Here is a 20151-nt window from a genome sequence, read left to right on the forward strand (position 1 = left end):
GGGCATTGCAAGATCTTAAGTGTGGGAAGTGGTTAAATTCTTTCGGAATTTTAAAAATTTTTGACTTGTACACTTGGTTACCATTAGAAATACTAGTAACGCAGTAGTTGTATTAGAATCTAGTGCTCTCTGATAATAAAGAACAGCCATAGTCTTATATACTGACTACCCAATTCTAGTAAAAATTTTTAAAATTTTTAATTAAATGAATTCAAAATCATGTTTATACATATTTATGAACGATAAAACTAAGTGTTAACACCGAAATTATTGTTACCTCGGAAAGGACATAAATTGAGAAACAACCTAAAATGTTAGAATTCATTTAAAATGGAATAGAGGACAATAAAAAGGAAAATAAAAGCCAAGTGTGGGAAAATTTACCAAGTTATTTAAAACATATATCACACATATTTTTGTAACAAATAACTGAAGATACTTTTGTTTTGGACGATTTTATTCAGTTTTACCCGATTTACTGTAATATATTTGAAAGAAAGATGGATCTACACGATGAATCAATTCCATCATTAAAAGGAAGTAAAAGTCTTCCAAAAAAGAAACGCGCTTCTTGATTTAGGTCATGAAGTTGTCGTCCAGACCAGCTGTAGGTTGACGAAAAATCTAGAAAAGCCATCACTAAAATCAGCAAGAAATCCACGGACCTCAGCATCAAACAGGGTCGCAAGTGGTCAGACTTATCCTAACCATGAGAGGATCTGTCTCGTAAAATGGGGAGGACGCCGTGCAAATTAGCTTGATAAGACTAATGAATCAGATCCCCAGAAAAGGATAATCTCCTTAAAGATCAAAAATCAGCTTTTAAGCCTGATATTACTCAATCCTAGAGATTGACCTTAAAGATTAAGAATTACAAACTCATGAAATTCGATGATATCTAAACTCGAGCTTGAACGAAAAAATATTTTGATCAAAATTGCAAACCGATTTGTTTTCTGAAAACCCATTTTCAATGCGTTCATTACCATTGAACGTAAAATCCTAGAAATTCACCTGGAATTCATTAGGTCACCTGAACCAAATCGGGTGTCAACCGTAAGAACAGTGGTTGCATAGCATGGTCAAAGACAGGACCTTGTGCCAGACCGAAAAATTATAAGGGTGAGCTTTACTATTTCTCCTACAAAGAATAGTAATTGCATCCGACACGTTATAGACCATAATTAAAAGCATGTCAGGGGACATTGCCTTAACAGTTGCTTGTTTAACGCTTTCCTTTACAACCGGACGGTAGTTTACCGAAAGGTAATATACGGAACAAGTAAACTGGACGTGTTGCTTTTCCAATACAAGGTTAGCAAGTAGGTGACACAAAACCGCAAGTTTTGAACTAAAATTTTCAAATCTGAAACCCACCAAACCCACAAAAATAATTTGTAAACACCGGTGAAGGGTTATCCCGGAAAACTTATCTAGGGTAAAAGCTAGATTTAATTTTCAAAAGATCAAATGTTTTCATAAAGATCCAATTTCCTTAAAGGATCTAAAATTTTTATAGTCATGTGGGACTGTAAACCATAACGTTACTACCATTGTTCATACCGCCGTAATGAAATCACTGATGTACAAAGTGTGAAGAATAAAGAAGTGATTCTAGTATGTTTTTATTCAAGACTATATTGCTTGAGGACAAGCAACGCTCAAGTGTGGGAATATTTGATAATGCTAAAAACTAACATATATTTCATAGCATTATCCCTCAAGAAAGACAAGCTTTTAGTTGCAATTGTTCTATTTACAAGTGATATTCGTTTAAATAATAAAAGGTGAAGACAAAAGACAGATTCGACGAATTGAAGACGCAAACGACCAAAAAGCTCAAAAGTACAAAATACAATCAAAGAGGTTCCAATTATTGATGAGAAACGTCTCAAAATTACAAGAGTACAAGATTCGAAACACAAAATACAAGATATTAAATTGTACGCAAGGACGTTCGAAAATCCGGAACCGGGACCAGAGTCAACTCTCAACGCTCGACGTAACGGACTAAAAATTACAAGTCAACTATGCACATGAATATAATATAATATATATTTAATTCTTAAAATTAATATATATATTATATTATATTATAAAAACCGTCGGCAGAAAAAACAAGAGCATTTGAGCCTCCCCAGCTGGCCATGCGATCGCATGGCCTTGAAGAGTAATCTTCATGCGATCGCACGAGCTCCTTTTCCAGCTCACAGGCCTATAAATTCGTGTGTTTGGTTCAGTTTAATCCATCCATCCAACTCTCTCAACGTATATATATATATATATATATATATATATATATATATATATATATATATATATATATATATATATATATATATATATATATATATATATATATTATAATTTTAATTTTAATTTTAATTTTAATTTCCAATAATAAGGGTATGTTAGCGAATGTTGTAAGGGTGTAAGTCGAAATTCTGTTCGTGTAACGCTACGCTATTTTTAATCATTGTAAGTTATGTTCAACCTTTTTACATTAATGTCTCGTAGCTAAGTTATTATTATGCTTATTTAAAACGAAGTAATCATGATGTTGGGCTAATTACTAAAATTGGGTAATTGGGCTTTGTACCATAATTGGGGTTTCGACAAAAGAACGACACTTGTGAAAATTAGAGTATGGGCTATTAATGGGCTTTATATTTGTTTAACTAAATGATAGTTTGTTAATTTTAATATAAAGATTTACAATTGGACGTACATATAAATAACCATATACACTCAATCGGACACGATGGGCGGGGTATTTATATGTACGAATAATCGTTCAATTAACCGGACACGGGAATGGATTAATAGTCACTAGAATTATTAAAACAGAGGTGAAATTATATACAAAGACACTTGGTGTAATTGTTAACAAAGTATTAAAACCTTGGGTTACACGCAGTTGATATCCTGGTGTAATTATTAAACAAAGTATTAAAACCTTGTTACAGTTTAAGTCCCCAATTAGTTGGAATATTTGACTTCGGGTATAAGGATAATTTGACGAGGACACTCGCACTTTATATTTATGACTGATGGACTGTTATGGACAAAAACCAGACGGACATATTAAATAATCCAGGACAAAGGACAATTAATCCATGGGCATAAAACTAAAAATCAACACGTCAAACATCATGATTACGGAAGTTTAAATAAGCATAATTCCTTTATTTTCATATTTAATTGCACTTCTAATTATTGCACTTTTATTTATTGTCATTGTATTTAATTGCACTTTTAATTTTCGTACTCTTTAATTATCGTAATTTTATTTTATCGCACTTTCATTATCGTTATTTACTTTACGCTTTAAATTAAGTCTTTTATTTATTTAATATTTTACATTAGGTTTTAACTGTGAATAAAGTTTTAAAAATCGATAAACCGGTTATTAAACGGTAAAAACCCCCTTTTTATAATAATAATATTACTTATATATATATATTTGTATTTTTATAAATTAAAACTAATATAGCGTTAAGCTTTGTTTAAAAGATTTCCCTGTGGAACGAACCGGACTTACTAAAAACTACACTACTGTACGATTAGGTACACTGCCTATAAGTGTTGTAGCAAGGTTTAGGTATATCCATTCTATAAATAAATAAATATCTTGTGTAAAATTGTATCGTATTTCATAGTTTTTCCTAGTAAAATATAAGCTATTTCATATACACCTCGCATAATATCAATATGTTAAGATATGAATTAGCAGATACGCAAAGATATGAATTTTGTCTAAACACTATTCATGCAATCAATGCAGTATGATGTGTCTAGACTAAGAATGATAAGCATGTAATTTCCTAAGGATGATAAGCAGATGATTTTCGACTAGAAATGATAAGCAAAACTTTTGACATGCAGACACGGTCGAAGTCCAGACTCATTAATGCATCTTAACAACTATCAGTTAGACACACTAATGCAAGACCTGGTTCGCTAAGACCACCGCTCTGATACCACATGTGATGAGCCGTCCTAATCCATAAGGACGAATACAATAACATATGATTACATCGCGAGGTATTTGACCTCTATATGATACATTTTACAAACATTGCATTTGTTTTTAAAAGACAAACTTCCATTACATCGAAAGTTGTCATATATGCATATCCTTTCATAATATATCCAAACTATGAATGACTTAATATTAATCTTGATGAACTCAACGACTCGAATGCAACGTCTTTTGAAATATGTCATGAATGACTCCAAGTAATATCTCTAAAATGAGCAAATGCACAGCGGAAGATTTCTTTCATACCTGAGAATAAACATGCTTAAAAGTGTCAACCAAAAGGTTGGTGAGTTCATTAGTTTATCATAATCAATCATTTCCATCATTTTAATAGACCACAAGATTTCATATATTGACACGCGTAACTCGCGAATTAAAATTCATTCATATGGTGAACACCTCGTAACAGACCTTAACAGGATGCATATAGAATATCCCCATCATTCCGGGACTCACATCAGACATGATAAATCGAAGTATTAAAGCAGTTCAAATTCTCTGACTGGGGCTTGTTAGTACCCATAGATCTATCTTTAGGATTCGCGTCAATTGGTGGCAATTATAATAAACACCAAATCTTAGGCTACCAAGCTAAAAAGGGGCATATTCGGTTTGATAATCCAACCATAGAATGTAGTTTCGATCACTTGTGTCTATTTCGTAAAGCATTTATAAAAGCAGCGCATGTATTCTCAGTCCCAGAAATATATATTGCAAAAGCATTTAAAAAGAGAGCAAATGAAACTCACGATACTGTATTTCGTAGTAAAACTACATATGACGTCACTGAACAAGTGTAGGGTTGACCTCGAATTCACGAACCTATATTAATTGCATTTCTATTAAAACATATAATAGAAATATCATAATTTCATTTATTAATATATATTTTGTAGCTATATAAGATTTATACTAGGTTTCATTTAAAAACATATACTTTATGTTATATCTTAAATTATATGATATATATATATATATATATATATATATATATATATATATATATATATATATATATATATATATATATATTGTATATGTATTTAAAGTGATTAATATAGTTATATTAATATCTATATATATATATTTAGGATTATATTAAAAATACCTAATTTGTTGTATGTAAGTTTTTATATAAGTAAAGTTAATATGATTTATATATATAGTTATATGGAATATTAATATATTTGTAATATATGTGATAAGTATGTTTTATGTACAAAATATATATTTGTTAAAAATGATAGTTTTGATATTAATGATTTACTAATAATAATAATAATAATAATAATAATAATAATAATAATAATAATAATAATAATAATAATAATAATAATAATAATAATAATAATAATAATAACATTATTAAAAATGATAATATTAATAATAATAATGATATTGTTAATAATGATACTTTTGTTTAATAATAATAATACAACTATTAGTGATAATAATAATATTCATACTTGTATTTATAATCATAATAAATGAAAATTTTATCATAGTACTTATATTAGTAATAATAATATTAATAATTAATATTCATGATACTTAATAATAATAATTCTAATACTTAATAATAATAATAATAATAACAATAATGATAAGTGTAATAATAATACTAATAATAACAATAATCTCAATCATAATAATAATAATAATAATAATAATAATAATAATAATAATAATAATAATAATAATAATAATAATAATAATACTAATAATGATCATGATATTACTAATACCTAGTAATAATAATAATAATTGATAATTACTACTTATATTAATAATGTTAATGACAATAATAATTGTAGTACTAATATTAATAGCAATAACAATAATAATCATAATAATAATAATCATATTAATATTAATAATAATAATAATAATATTAATTAGTAGTAGTAATAATAATAATAATAATAATAATAATAATAATAATAATAATAATAATAATAATAATAATAATAATAATAATAAGTGAATAAATAAAGACTACCTCAAAGGAATGAATTCCCAAAAAAAACAGCCCATGCCGGGGCTCGAACCCGCGACCTCTCAATAACCTAAACAACTCCTAACCATCCGTCTGTTTCTCTTTATCTGATTAATCCCACTTCCATTTTCTATTTAACCCTTCCTATCAGTTACCCCTTTTTCTTCATCTTTTTCGTGATGCAAATCAATCAGAGACTAGGAAAATCCCCATTTACTTACTCGTTGATTTTAATACATGTAATTAAAACGACAACCATTTATAATTGTGACTTTGTATTTCGCAGAAGAAAAAAAATAAGTAGATACAGCAACCAAAACAGTTCGCTGTAACACCTTATGAACTCCTATCATGATTTTGAAATTTACAGCGTTTTAGATCCAACTTACAACATGAAAAAGTTTACATTCCATTCCTAGAAACTTTCTGGACAATTTGAATTGACACATCAAAACAAATCCGAATTTTGCTATGAACACTTCGTTTGACTTTTTGATTTGAAACGTTGACCTCAAAATTGGAACTCGATAATAAGAATTGGAGTTTGAAAATTTGCAGAAAGATTCAATAGAGGATTCCTAACAAAACTACATTTCTAATTTTTGAAATTTTATTCGAATTCAAGGTTTTTGAGATTTGAGTTCAAAAACAGAGGTTACGACTCGTTTTCTCTATTCTTCTGTTTGAATTTCGAAAATTAAAAGTTGTAAGTAATTTATTTGACAATGGTTTTGAAGGAAAGAATGAGTTAAATCAATATTATTGACTTATCGATTGTTTTATAGCAGATTGATGGGTCGACATAAGATATTCACTCAGAAAAAAATAAAATAAAATAGAAAACGAAAGCTAACTTTATTTGAATTTATTTCAGTGTTTGTATTCGTTTATGTAATAGATTCAGGGACAAGAACAAAATTTGAAGAAAGTTGATTGAGATGGGAAACATGATTGAATTCCAAAAATTACGCGTATGAATTTTTATATAATTATTATTAATAATTAATAATTTTAATTATATTAATAATAACTTAAATACAAATAATAACATTAATAATAATAATAATAAGTCATAAAAATAAAAAATTTAATGAAATTGATAGTGATAATTTTTAATAAGAATATTCATAGTAATATTAAATAATAATGTTATTAATAATAATAATAATACTATTACTAATAACAATAATAATAAAATTATTAATAATAATATCGAAATAATTCTAATAATAATTATAATATCAAAATAATAAAGAGAAATAATAATACTGATATGATAATATTAATAAAAAGATAAGTTAATAATAATTAATAATAATGATGCTAATAATAATAATATTATTAATGATAATAATAATTTGTCTTACTTTATAATAATAATAATAAGGATAACTATAATAATAATAATAATAATAATAATTAATGATAATGTAACAATAATATCGAATAAAAATACAATTTATAATTAAGATAAAACATGTTACATATTTTCAATTTTATATAATAATATTAATACTACAGATAATGATATTAATAATAAGAAAAATAATGATATAATGATAATAATATTATAGCAAATATATTGTTAGGTTACAATTATATATTATATGATAACATATGTTGAATATTTACTATTTATTCATTTTAACAATATTTAATTATTCTTTTTAATATATTATATTTTGTTATTTCAAATTGTTATATATACCTTTGTTTATATATATATATATATATATATATATATATATATATATATATATATATATATATATATATATATATATATATATTTACTTACACTCAATTATTCGTGAATCGTCGGGAATAGCCAAAGGTTAATTGAATATATGAACACAGTTCAAAATTGTTAAAACTTCAACATAACAGACTTTGCTTATCATGTCGAATCATAATAAAATTAAGTTTAAATTTAGTCGGAAATTTCCGAGTCGTCACACATTATGAGCTTAATTCAATAAGCATCAATCTTTATTCTGCATTTTTGTCAATCAATCATACTATTATAACACTATAACCACTCCTATATTCATATAGAGCAAGTGCGAGAAACAAAAGCATATACATAAATGGAACCGCGAACAATCAATTTGCATATAAGAATGGTAGCAATGGTATAAGCCAATGGTAGTCAATGGTAAAATCAAATTCTATTATTTAAGGATCAAATGTATAAGTCAATGGTAGCCAATAGCACAAATCTAAATGCATAATAGCTTTTACAGTAGTCTGGGTCATATGACCATACTGCTACCCTTGTAAGAATTATAGTTAATCAATAAACGTACTTTTTGTTTAAAAAAATTCATATTAAGAATCTAATGGCATAATTAACAGCCTAATATTTGAACTGAATTCCCAAAAAACTTGTCCTACCACCAATACTAAATCGTCATCAAATAGCACAGATTTCTATACAACACATATAAACCCAAATTTAATACTATATAAATTGTCCGTTTAACATATAACTAAGATGATAAATTTTATTCAGTAGTTAGTAATTTTTATTCCCCATTTATCAATCAAACATACAATTATTTATCACTATATTAGTTTCATAAGTAATAAGCACATACATACTACTGTACTAAACTTCAGCAAGGAGTATTTTAGCACAACTAAATACTAACATATTTTGAGACAATAGAAGTGTAACAACTATTTAAGCTCCAACGGTGATCAAATATTAATAAATACAACATACCATTTACGTCTAACATATCAATGCATTCAGGAAGATGATTAACATGATCATTTCAGCAACATCTATACAAATAAACAAAAAAACAACCTTAACATAAATAAAAATAAACTAATAGTGTATAGAATAATTTAGGACTATGAGAGCATTACTACTCGTTAAAACTTCACTTGCAGTATAGGCTTTGTCTATGTCGAGAACCAAGTTGAAGAATCTTATATCTGAAGCATTTGCCTGAAATCGTGTTACCCTGGGTTCATTTAAATGTAAAATAAGTAGTGGTATTATTGTAATTATTATCTATTGTAAATAAGTACAGTTAATATATAAAAGCAGATTGGTAACAATTATTTGTTATACCATTTCGTCTAATAGAATAACACAATATCCAAGTGGGGTCTGGTCTGGGGGGTTTCTTGCTATCCATATGCAATAAACTTTTACCTCAATCACTTTTCCGTTGTCATAAGGTCTTAGATCAGCAAGTGGAGTAATCTGACTCATTATGAAGCAAAGAAAAATATTAACAGCAGGTACCATACAAACAAAAAAAAAAAAAAAAAAAAATATGACAACTCTAAAAATAAAACAATATAGACTACAATAATTGGAAACTGAAGTTAAAGCAAGCGACCAAAACATTGAACTAACATACATCAGTTGAATCATACCTTCGGAATTGAAGACGAGATTAGTATCAAGTAAAGATCGTCAGATTTGAGCATTGTAAACAGGCAATTGCAACAAAGAGCCAGAACCTAGTGTTAACATTTAAAAAATATAACACAAATTAGAACACCATCTGCAAGCCAAAAAGAATAAGCACTACAAAAATAGTAGCAAAGAAAAAACATGCTATGATTTACCATCAGCAACAGTTGCATTACGATCCTGGGATGAACTATTAGTTGTCAGAGACCTAGCGTCCATCACTGCCATTTGAAACAATATAACGCAAAACATGTAAATACCTACAGGATATTGTGAACATCAAAAAGGAAACTACAAAATTTACACACCTTCTGAACTACCCAAAACAGTATAACAGAAGCAGTGTACAATGGCCTTCAATTTCAAATCTCCAGACAATCCAACAACAAATAATGACCGATCCGAACTCAAATTTGCCTTACGATTACGATAATTTAACATATTTTGAATATCAGTTTTCCTCGAAGATACAGAAGAAATGTTCGCAACGAAGGCGTTGTCTTTAATACCCTCGAGCGAAGCATTCGCATTTTCAGCTGACCTTTTTTCACGTTTTTTAGGTGCCATTATACTATTATGGCTTATAAAAAGGATGCCAACTGAACTTAAGGCAGGCTATTATTTAACAACTGGTTCATACCAATAACTCATACAAAACAGCAGATAAAAAATGCCTCTTAAACATTAGCCTATAGTAGAAAAAAAAAAAAAAAAAAAAATCATCCAGTTAAACCAATAAAGTACATAGAAATAGCAAAAATAAGATTAGAAAACTTACAGGTATAAGGAAAAGATGTAGCCGTTATCTGCAATAAAAAAGAACGTATAAACAACAGTTAATGATATCCGGTCGATTAACAACAAACCAAAAAAAGTCAGTACCTTCAAGAATGATAATAACCAACAAAAGCAAAAACAAAACCTGGAACTTCGAGATGACGCAAACGGACGGTAGTAGATGAAGTTTGCTTACAAAGAAAAAATTAAATAAAAAAATGACAATAATAACTATTAACTACCAATAACTATCAAAAAGTAACTTACGATTATGTGAGATGTATATTTAGGGGTTCATAGGAAAAAAGGGTTGTGACAATTGGGAATGAAATGAAACAATGGTGGAGAAGAAACCGTAGCAGCGGCGGTGGTCATGGTACCAAAAGCAACGGCGGTAGTGGTTGCAGCAACAAATTTGGCCGCGTTTGGTGGTCTGGTGGTGATGACGGTGGCAGAGTGACACAAAACACGCAACGGAGGAATCATCGGTGAGCAAAGTAGCGACCTAGAAAGAAAACCCTATCGCCAGAATTCGACAGATCCATCGAGAGAGTGGGTGATGGGAGAAATATGGGGTAGGTTTATAAAATATCTAAAGTGTTAAAAACAAAAATACCCTTTACTAATAAAGTAATAAAGTAAGTGAGTGAATAGTAAAATGATACTTTCTATTAAATATATATTAATATTAATATTAATATGTGCAAAAGGTGTATATCGGCAAGAACTAAAATCATTTTTTTTTTTTTCAAACTCACCAAACTTACTTTGTAAAAGTTGGATGCCTATAAAATATCGCAACCGAATAAGTCCCATGTGGCACATATAAATACCACCATCGAATACCTTATACCTCCCATGTGTCAAGAACGACTATCATCACACTTTATCAATGTTTAGAAATTCTTACCAAGAATGAGACTCGAATAGCTAGTCTCACAAATGAGACTCGAATAGCAAATCTCAACTTCATTGTGGATATTATTTACACTCCTTATCTCATCAAAACTTGTAACATGATTGGTCATGTTAACATACAAGTATACAACTTGCAAGGATCTCAATCAACTAAGAAAGACTAAGGGTGTGTTTGGCGTGTAGCTTATTGGAGCTTATGAAAGTTTGAGCTTATGATTTTAATAAGCTCTAAGTCATAAGCTTCGTTTGGTAGTCAAAAAAAGTAGAGCTTATGAAAATCATAAGCTCTGAAAAAAGAAGCTACTTGTAGTAGCTTATGAAAAAAAGTAGAGCTTATGAACTGAAAAATAAGCTCCAGCTAGTTTACCAAACATTTATAAAAAATAATAAGCTCCAGCTACCAGCTTCAAAAATAAGCTCCAGCTCCAGCTCCTGCTCATAAGCTCCAGCTCCAGTTACTTTCGTCCAACCCCCATCTTATCTATCATACGGAGTATATCTTTATGGTGTTATTCTCATTTTTCTATATTGTAAATTAAAACAATGTTTTTAAAGGCTATGGAATCTGGTTTTCAACAGAGATACAAAGCAGGATGCAAGTATATTAACAACGACAGTTTCCGACCATTTTCTAATCCACCCAAGATATGCATATGAAGTGATTAAAGTGTCACTTATTTTTTATTCGTATATTATTATATATTTTATATATATATATATATATATATATATATATATATACAATAAACAAGTTCCTTGATAATCATTAAGGGTTTTAGAAGCTAACTGTATAATTATAGATGCAAACATCCGAAAGAACAACAGATAAGAAGATACATTGTCCAGAGACATAAAATCACAACCAAATACTTAACATTAAAGTTGTATTATTCAACCCATTTCTTATTAAATTTTATTCTGATTATTTTACATTAATTATAATTCACAGATTGAACATAACCTTGATGGCGTTACCACCACGAGCACTCGTCTCAAACGCTTCTTCAACCTCTTTCTGCGAGAAACCGTATCTATGAGTTATCAACGGCTTCACATCAATCTTACCACTTCTCAAAAACTCTAAACACAACGGCCATGTGTTCTTGTACCGAAAGATTCCCACCACATCAACCTCCCTGATTACACCCAATAACATTTCTCCATAATTCAGCTTACAACCATTAGATGGAATCATATCCAAAACAAAAGGGCCATGTTATAAGGGTACCTGGCAGCAGCGGGAGTGAGAGGGACCGTCATTTCATGGTGTCCCATTCCTACAAGACAAACCTTGCCGCCAGCACGAGTGGCGGTCAAAGCCGTTGTCATGGTCTTGTTAAACCCTGCACAGTCAAAGCTCACATCCACTTCACCTCCCATTGCTTTCTGTATTAATCCCACTTCCCCCTCCAGATCCTAAGTATAAAATCATTCGCTTAACAAACAATAAATTTATATTTAACAATAATTAGCCATGTAAGTTCATGTCATTAGTAGGAGGGATTGAAGAAACCTGAATATTAGTAGACACTTTGATGATCTCATCTGCACCAAGCTGCTTTGCTACCTGCAACCGGCTGTCATCTACATCCACAATCACTATTCTTGGAGCTCCAAAAGCACGAGCAGCAAGCATTGTCACTAGCCCTATTGGTCCAGCTCCCATAACTAGTACATTTGTCTCAGGCCCAATATTAGCCCTACGGCAAGCGTGGACCCCAACACTCAATGGTTCACACATTGCCCCTTCTTCTAAACTCACATTATCAGGCAGTTTAAAACATAAATCTGCTGGATGCACCACCTGTAATAAAAACTTATTTTTACTGACCAGAAAAAGGGAATTCGTGGAATTATTTTTTCAATTATAAATACTAAGATGTACCTGATGGGCAAGAGAGCCGTGAACAGGGGGAGTAGCGAAAAATTTCATATCAGGGCAAAGATTGTATCGGCCTTCTTTGCATGGTGCGCATTTCCAGCAGCTGATACCAGGCTCGAGAGCTACACGATCACCTGGTACTAAATCTTTGACTTCACTACCGACTTGTTCTATCACTCCAGCACACTCGTGCCCAATAACCATTGGTTCTTTGACTACAAAATCTGCACATCTTAATGTCTGCAAAATTATTTTAGTCAATACGGTCATGTTAAAGGTTTAAGAAAAATTCAAGGTGAAGTGTTTTAAATGGTTAAAGTTAAGTGTAACTCACTATGACATTAAGCTGATTATGCAGTCATGTTTGTAAAATTATAAGCTTTAGTTACGTTCCATCAATCTATCTTTTTATTATGCAGTTTCTATCAAGTATGTATATATATATATATATATATATATATATATATATATATGGGCAGGATCAATGGGGAAGTAACCAATCGGGGGGAAGCGAGGGGAAGCAAAATTTTATTTTATTTTTTCGTTTTTTTTTTTTTGGAATTTTTTTTTCCGGCATCAAGATCACACGAAAATATGAACATTTAGAAGAGACACTTCGTGATGAATGCTATTATTTAGGCGGGAAAACGATCGACAAAAATAACATTTAAGATAATATTGTTCGTGAAGAATATGAACGTTTTTTTCCCATGTTTTGTGAAGTAAAATTTAGCCCGATTTAGAGTTTAGGGTTTAGGGTTTGGTGTTTTGGGTTTATTTCATAAACCCAAAACACCAAACCAAACCCTAAACTCTAAACCGTTCGTGTTGAAAACTCAATCTAAATCCTAAATCTAAACCCTAAATCTAAACCCTAAACCCTAATATCTAAACCCTATAAACCCTAATATCTAAACCCTAATATCTAAACCCCAATAGCTAAAACCTCAACATACGCTCGAAAAACACGATAATTGTTATATATTACTTCTTCGAGCGTTTTCCCGCCAAAATAAAAATATTTATCACAAAGTGTCTCTACTAAATGTTCATATTTTCATCCCATTTATAATGTTCGTGAACAAAGTTTTTTCAAAAAAACGAAAAAAAAAAAAGTTTTTGCTTCCCCCCGCTTCTCCCGATTGGTTACTTCCCTCTTGATCCTATATATATATATATATATATATATATATATATATATATATATATATGAGACAGATATTGGTGATTAGTGGTACAAGAACCAAAAACCTGTAAGTTGGATTGTAAATATTAATCAGGAATCAATTAAGCACGAGTTATTGCTTTGATTAATCCATCAATCCATATTATTATTTTTTTATTTTTTTTTGAAAAGCAAAGACTTTTATTACTATAAAAACAGAGAGTTGAAGCAAACATCTGTATGTATATCAGTAAGAAGCAAACAGCAACAAAGATAGTTGAAAATTTGGAAGTATCAAACAAAGGATCCTATTCTTCTTGATTTTGGATATCTCAAAGGGTATAACAACACAACAGAGAGTTGAAGTACCAAAAATTACCAAACTTTTAGATATCATATTTTTTAACGACATCCATACAAATACCACAATTATCTTTGAAGTGAATTTAGGAATCCCTTTAGGAATACACCAACATCTTTTAATCATAAAAAATAAACAAACAAATAAAAATAAAAATTCATAGTATAGTAGAAGATATATAGTAATAAAAATAGACCTTGAGGTAGTGAACATCACTTCCGCAGATACCCACAGCTTTCATCCTCACTCTAACATCAAACGCCCCTGAATTCAATTAATTAATAAGTAATAAATTAGTTAAACTGATTAATTAGTATTAGTTATTAGTAAAATAGTAGTAATAGTGATAGTAATATCAAAAGTGGATTTGATTTGAATTGGATTACCAAGAGCAGGAAGCTTGAAAGGTTGAATCTTGAGGGTGTTAATGGCGACCAACCAAGCAGCCATGTTTTCTTCACCTTCTTCGCCATTTGGGGCCACCTCATCACTCTTTCCACCCTTACCCATATCTCACTAATCTGATTATTGACTTCCTCTCTTTTTCAATCCCCTGGTTCACCGTTATGGTTTTTTCTTTTCCACATAATTTATTTATTTATATAAAATTTAGTGATAGCAAAAATATGATGATTTTTTATTTTTTAATAAAGGATCGGATAAGAAGAATATCTAGAAAGGGTTTATTTTTTATTTATTCTTTGATTTATTACTACTCCGTATTTAATTTTAACTAATTCTATATGTTTGAATTAAATGACTCTAATAATATCTGATACTAACGATTATCTAATTAAATTATAGATTTTTTCAATATGCTCCAATTATGGAGTACTATCGTAGTTGTAGTGTTTAGTTTGTGTACGTAATTTCTCTCGACAGTCTCAAAAATCACCAAAACCAGATTAATTACGCCATAGGAGCATGTACATTGTGCTTAAACATGTGTATTATGCACATATGAATTAATTTCCAGCTATGAAATGAAACTCAAAATAAGATTAGATGTGACCATTTCACACTAACAACCAGTTTGAAGAAATCAATGATGATGACAATGATGCATAAAGATGAACAAGAAGAGAATAAAGAAGAGATGATGGACAGCAACAATAAGGCAGCTTGGCTTGTTGGAATCAAGAACCTTCAAATTCAACCTTACCATCTTCCTCCTCTTGGTAACTATTACCGGTTACATCATCAGTACATGACTTTTACTAATTCTGATCATCATCTCTAATTTTTACTTATATCAATTACAATTATTCTACACTCAAATTCCAATATAACTATACAAAAAGGGGCTCAACGTACATGAAACAAACTCATATTTATGCTGCTTTTTTAAAATACTTAGGTCCTTATGATGTTAAAGTCCAGATCAAAGCCCTTGGAATTTGTGGTAGTGATGTTCATCACTTCAAGGTAAACTGATCATATGTTTTATCATAATGCTTGAATATTGTTGTATACAAATTGATTGATAGTCATTTTTTACCAACCTGTACATTTTTCTCAACTGGATTTGATGTATTTATGTGGCACTGCAATTAGAACATGCGAGTTGCAAACTTCATAGTGAAAAAGCCAATGGTAATTGGACATGAGTGTGCTGGTATCATCAAAGAAATCGGGTCCAATGTGAAGTCCCTAGCAGTGGGTGATCGAGTAGCCCTCGAGCCTGGTAAAAGTTGCCAAAATTGTAATCTTTGCAAAAACGGAAGCTATAACTTATGCAAAAAGATGAAGTTTTTCGGATCTCCACCAACCAACGGCTCTCTTGCCAATCAGGTTAAACACAAACATGTTCTAATACTGTTAGATAAAGACAAGTTTTTCATGGCATTTTTGCCTACTTCTAGGTGGTTCATCCTGAAAATCTAGTGTTCAAGTTACCTGATAATGTGAGCTTAGAAGAAGGAGCCATGTGTGAACCACTTAGCGTTGGTGTGCATGCTTGTCGACGTGCGAATGTCGGCCCAGATACAAAAGTGTTGATAATTGGAGCTGGACCAATTGGTCTAGTAACTATGCTAGCTGCTCGTGCTTTTGGTGCCCCCAAAGTCATCATTGCTGATGTTGATGATCACCGATTATCAGTTGCTAAAGACCTTGGTGCAAATGGTACCATTAAAGTCTCAACAAGCATCCAGGTTCTGCACATCAAATTAAATTATATAATACATATAATATATTTGTGAACGAGTTGATCTGGGCTATTTTTATCTCTAACATGTCTCAAACAAGTAATAGAACATAAAAATAAAAGAAGAAACACCTTGAGAAGGAATGGATCAAAACTCACAAGTCACCCAATATGCATTTTTAATGCAGAAATCCTTCAAAGTTATTGTATTCCAGAAAAAAATATATTAATGAGTGGCGGTTGTATATGTGACAGGATATTGGTGAGGAAGTAGTAAAGTTTCACAAATCTATGGGTGAGGGAATCGATATTAGCTTTGACTGTGTTGGCTTTGACAAAACAATGTCAACAGCTTTAAATGCCACTCTATCTGGTGGTAAAGTATGTCTTGTGGGATTGGGACAGAGTCAGATGACCATCCCTTTGGTTGCTGCTGCTGCTGCTGCTGCAAGGTTTTCTTTCATTTACTCCTCACACACACAGATTCATTACAGTTACATACATGTATACTCTTTCACCATAGAATAAACCAACCCTCGTTTCTCTCTTTTTGACACTAGGGAAGTTGATGTTATTGGGATATTCAGGTATAGAAACACATGGCCACTCTGCATTGAGCTTTTGAGAACTGGGAAAATTGATGTGAAGCCACTTATTACTCACAGATTCAAGTTTACACAAGAAGACGTTGAGAAAGCGTTTGAAACAAGTGCTCAGGGAGGCAAAGCCATCAAAGTTATGTTTAACCTCTGAGATACAACTTCTGTTAGTGGGTTGATATGTAATATAAGAAGCAATCTCTTGTCACAAATTACATTAAATAACCTTTTTGGTAGTTCATATGTTACCTTGCAAAGAACTCCAACCAGTTGTTTTTTTTTTTTTTTAACACTCCACCTTTATTCAACAAATTTCTCATTTTCATAACATCATCCCATCTCTCTGCAAAAGCATATATGTTTGATAAAATAATATAATTCCCGCTAATGGAAAGATCCAAATCGAGAAGCTTGCTAGTTGCAATTTCAGATCTAACCATGTTTCCTTCAAGCTTACGAGAACTTAATATCCTACATACCATTTGATCATATACATCATGTGCCAACTTTATCGAACCATACCTTCCAATCTTCCATGATATCCATTAAGATGTTTCCAAGTTATACATCAATCATCTTGTAGTTATCTGTAACATACTTAGCAATAGACTCTGCAAAACTCTTGTCACCTATATTGACACATGCTATTATAACTTCACCGTGGTGACTCGAATCAAGTACCATATCTGCGTTATGCAGATGCTCAAAAGGATGTAAAACCTCCTTGAATCGGTCACATCGACTAGAGCCTGAAATCATTGCATTTCAAGAAACCAAGTCTCTCTCAGGCATGTTGTCAAACACCTTTTTTCACATCCCAACTGTCCACATGAAAATTACATATGACTTGGAGAGTTACAAGCAGATAGATACGAGCTGAACCCCATCTTAAACTCTCTCCAAAAACCCATCTTTAACACGACCACAGGCTTTTAATTCAAATATATAATACATGTCAGGTTGTTTCTCAATAATCCAGGTCACGCACTTCATCAAACAGTTGTAGTGCAAAAACATGTCTCTGCGAGAAGGATTGGATCACAATGCTCCAAATTGGCAACGACGGTCCTTCAATTTGATCGAATACAGTAAGGGCTTTGCTCAGATTGTTTTGTTGAGGGCTATATGTACGGATTACAGGAAATATCTGCATAAAATGATTACATGTTGATCAAGCGATAAAAAGGAATCTTGTGATTACTGATTAGTTACCTGAATAACATATTGAGGTACAAGAAAAGATGCCCCACTCCACTTGTATATGCCCGTTTCGCTGGGCCCAAAATCGCTAGCTGGAAGAAGAAGAAAAAAAAAAACGCCCCCTGCAAGAATCGAAGCTGCACCCATCTGAAAAGAATAAAGGTCACCAAGCCATCCAGCCACTTATGTCTTTATGTTATTATTTTACAGTGTTTAATATATATCCCTTAAAATTAGAGGGTTGGGCAAAATTTAAAAAGGTAATCAAAAGAGGGTGAAATTTAACATAATGTAAAGACAGGGGGTAAGGTGACAAAATTGTGAAAAAGTTTAAAAGGGGGTGAAATTTAACATAATGTAAATACCAGAGGGTAAGGTGACAAAATTGTGAAAAAGTTTCAAATGAATAGTTCTATTTTTTTGTCTTCTTGTGTTTTGTAAGTAATTATTACTATTATTATTATTATTATTATTATTATTATTATTATTATTATTATTATTATTATTATTATTACTATATCTAAAAGACATAGGAAAAATGAATAGTACCTAGGGGTACTTTCGACTTTTTACGTTTTTTTTTCTCAAATTGCACAACAAAACCCCACACTTTATCCAAAAAATCAAACCTACCCCTCAAACAGGGGGATAAATTGTCAAATACTCATTCTCATAAAAAATCTTAAACAAACTCCACCCAAATATTCAACGGGCCATATCTTCGCGCTCGCAACGAGTTAAATTTTTCCGCCACCATCGTTAAACTCAAAATAATTTTAGGAACACAATGTCACTAGCTACACGCAAAACGGACGCTTTTTAAAAAACGCTAAATATTTGGAGTACTTTTCATACACGTTAATTCTCCGTTAAATTTTTAAAAGTCGACAATTCCATAGCGAAATGCGGAGATGCATATATATTGTTAATTTAAAATAACTTTTAAATCTTTCACGGGTTATACCTTTTAGTTCGACTCGAGTTGCGCTTCAACGACATCATCGTTAACCACAAAATGATTTTACAAACTAAACGCAATAAAATACATTAAAAACTGAACCCCCGCCGCGAAGCGAGGGCTCGAACACTAGTTATATCTAAAAACATAGGAAAAATGAATAGTACCTAGGGGTACTTTCGACTTTTCACATTTTTTTTTTCAAATTGCACAATAAAACCCCCTCACTTTATCCAAAAAATCAAACATACCCCTCAAACAGGGGGATAAATTGTCAAATACTCATTCTCATAAAAAATCTTAAACAAACTCCACCCAAATACTCAACGGGCCATATCTTCGCGCTCGCAACGAGTTAAATTTTTCCTCAAAATTTTCCTCCACCATCGTTCAACTCAAAATAATTTTAGGAACACAATGTCACTAGCTACACGCAAAACGGACGTTTTTTTAAAAAGCGCTAAATATTTGGAGTAATTTTCATACACGTTAATTCTCCGTTAAATTTTTAAAAGTCGACAATTCCATAGCGAAATGCGGAGATGCACATATATTGTTAATTTAAAATAACATTTAAATCTTTCACGGGTTATACCTTTTAGTTCGACTCGAGTTGCGCTTCAACGACATCATCGTTAACCACAAAATGATTTTACTGTTATAATATATAGAAT

The 20151-nt window shown here is 30.9% G+C and overlaps 3 protein-coding genes across 8 annotated transcripts; 1 reads left to right on the forward strand and 2 right to left on the reverse strand.

Annotated features, from left to right (window-relative positions):
• Positions 1–8484: 8484 nt before the first annotated feature.
• LOC139895669 (uncharacterized) lies at positions 8485–10834 on the reverse strand. 6 transcript variants are annotated; one of them, XM_071878200.1, is made up of 8 exons: positions 10354–10834; positions 10250–10277; positions 9780–10160; positions 9627–9692; positions 9432–9518; positions 9205–9255; positions 8913–9010; positions 8487–8825 (listed from the first exon to the last, which is right to left on the reverse strand). In XM_071878200.1, exons 3-5 carry the CDS (start codon positions 10036–10038, stop codon positions 9472–9474), a joined length of 372 nt encoding a protein of 123 aa, XP_071734301.1. In that variant the 5' UTR covers positions 10039–10160; positions 10250–10277; positions 10354–10834; the 3' UTR covers positions 8487–8825; positions 8913–9010; positions 9205–9255; positions 9432–9471. The 6 variants fall into 6 exon arrangements, 5 of the variants coding, with proteins under 5 accessions (XP_071734303.1, XP_071734302.1, XP_071734301.1 ...); XM_071878202.1 differs by lacking the exon at positions 9780–10160 and having other exon boundaries at positions 8485–8825; positions 9121–9255; XM_071878198.1 differs by having other exon boundaries at positions 10250–10834.
• Positions 10835–11982: 1148 nt separating this feature from the next.
• LOC139899576 (sorbitol dehydrogenase-like) lies at positions 11983–15295 on the reverse strand. The gene is made up of 6 exons (XM_071882390.1): positions 14961–15295; positions 14771–14838; positions 13052–13288; positions 12680–12970; positions 12395–12582; positions 11983–12302 (listed from the first exon to the last, which is right to left on the reverse strand). Exons 1-6 carry the CDS (start codon positions 15082–15084, stop codon positions 12110–12112), a joined length of 1101 nt encoding a protein of 366 aa, XP_071738491.1. The 5' UTR covers positions 15085–15295; the 3' UTR covers positions 11983–12109.
• A 107-nt stretch (positions 15296–15402) lies between these two features.
• Positions 15403–17512, forward strand: LOC139899575 (L-idonate 5-dehydrogenase-like). The gene is made up of 6 exons (XM_071882389.1): positions 15403–15752; positions 15932–15999; positions 16129–16365; positions 16437–16727; positions 16976–17172; positions 17281–17512. Exons 1-6 carry the CDS (start codon positions 15620–15622, stop codon positions 17471–17473), a joined length of 1119 nt encoding a protein of 372 aa, XP_071738490.1. The 5' UTR covers positions 15403–15619; the 3' UTR covers positions 17474–17512.
• The last annotated feature ends 2639 nt before the right edge of the window (positions 17513–20151 follow it).

Source organism: Rutidosis leptorrhynchoides, chromosome 3, assembly GCF_046630445.1.
Source record: "Rutidosis leptorrhynchoides isolate AG116_Rl617_1_P2 chromosome 3, CSIRO_AGI_Rlap_v1, whole genome shotgun sequence".
Taxonomy (NCBI): Eukaryota; Viridiplantae; Streptophyta; class Magnoliopsida; order Asterales; family Asteraceae; genus Rutidosis; species Rutidosis leptorrhynchoides.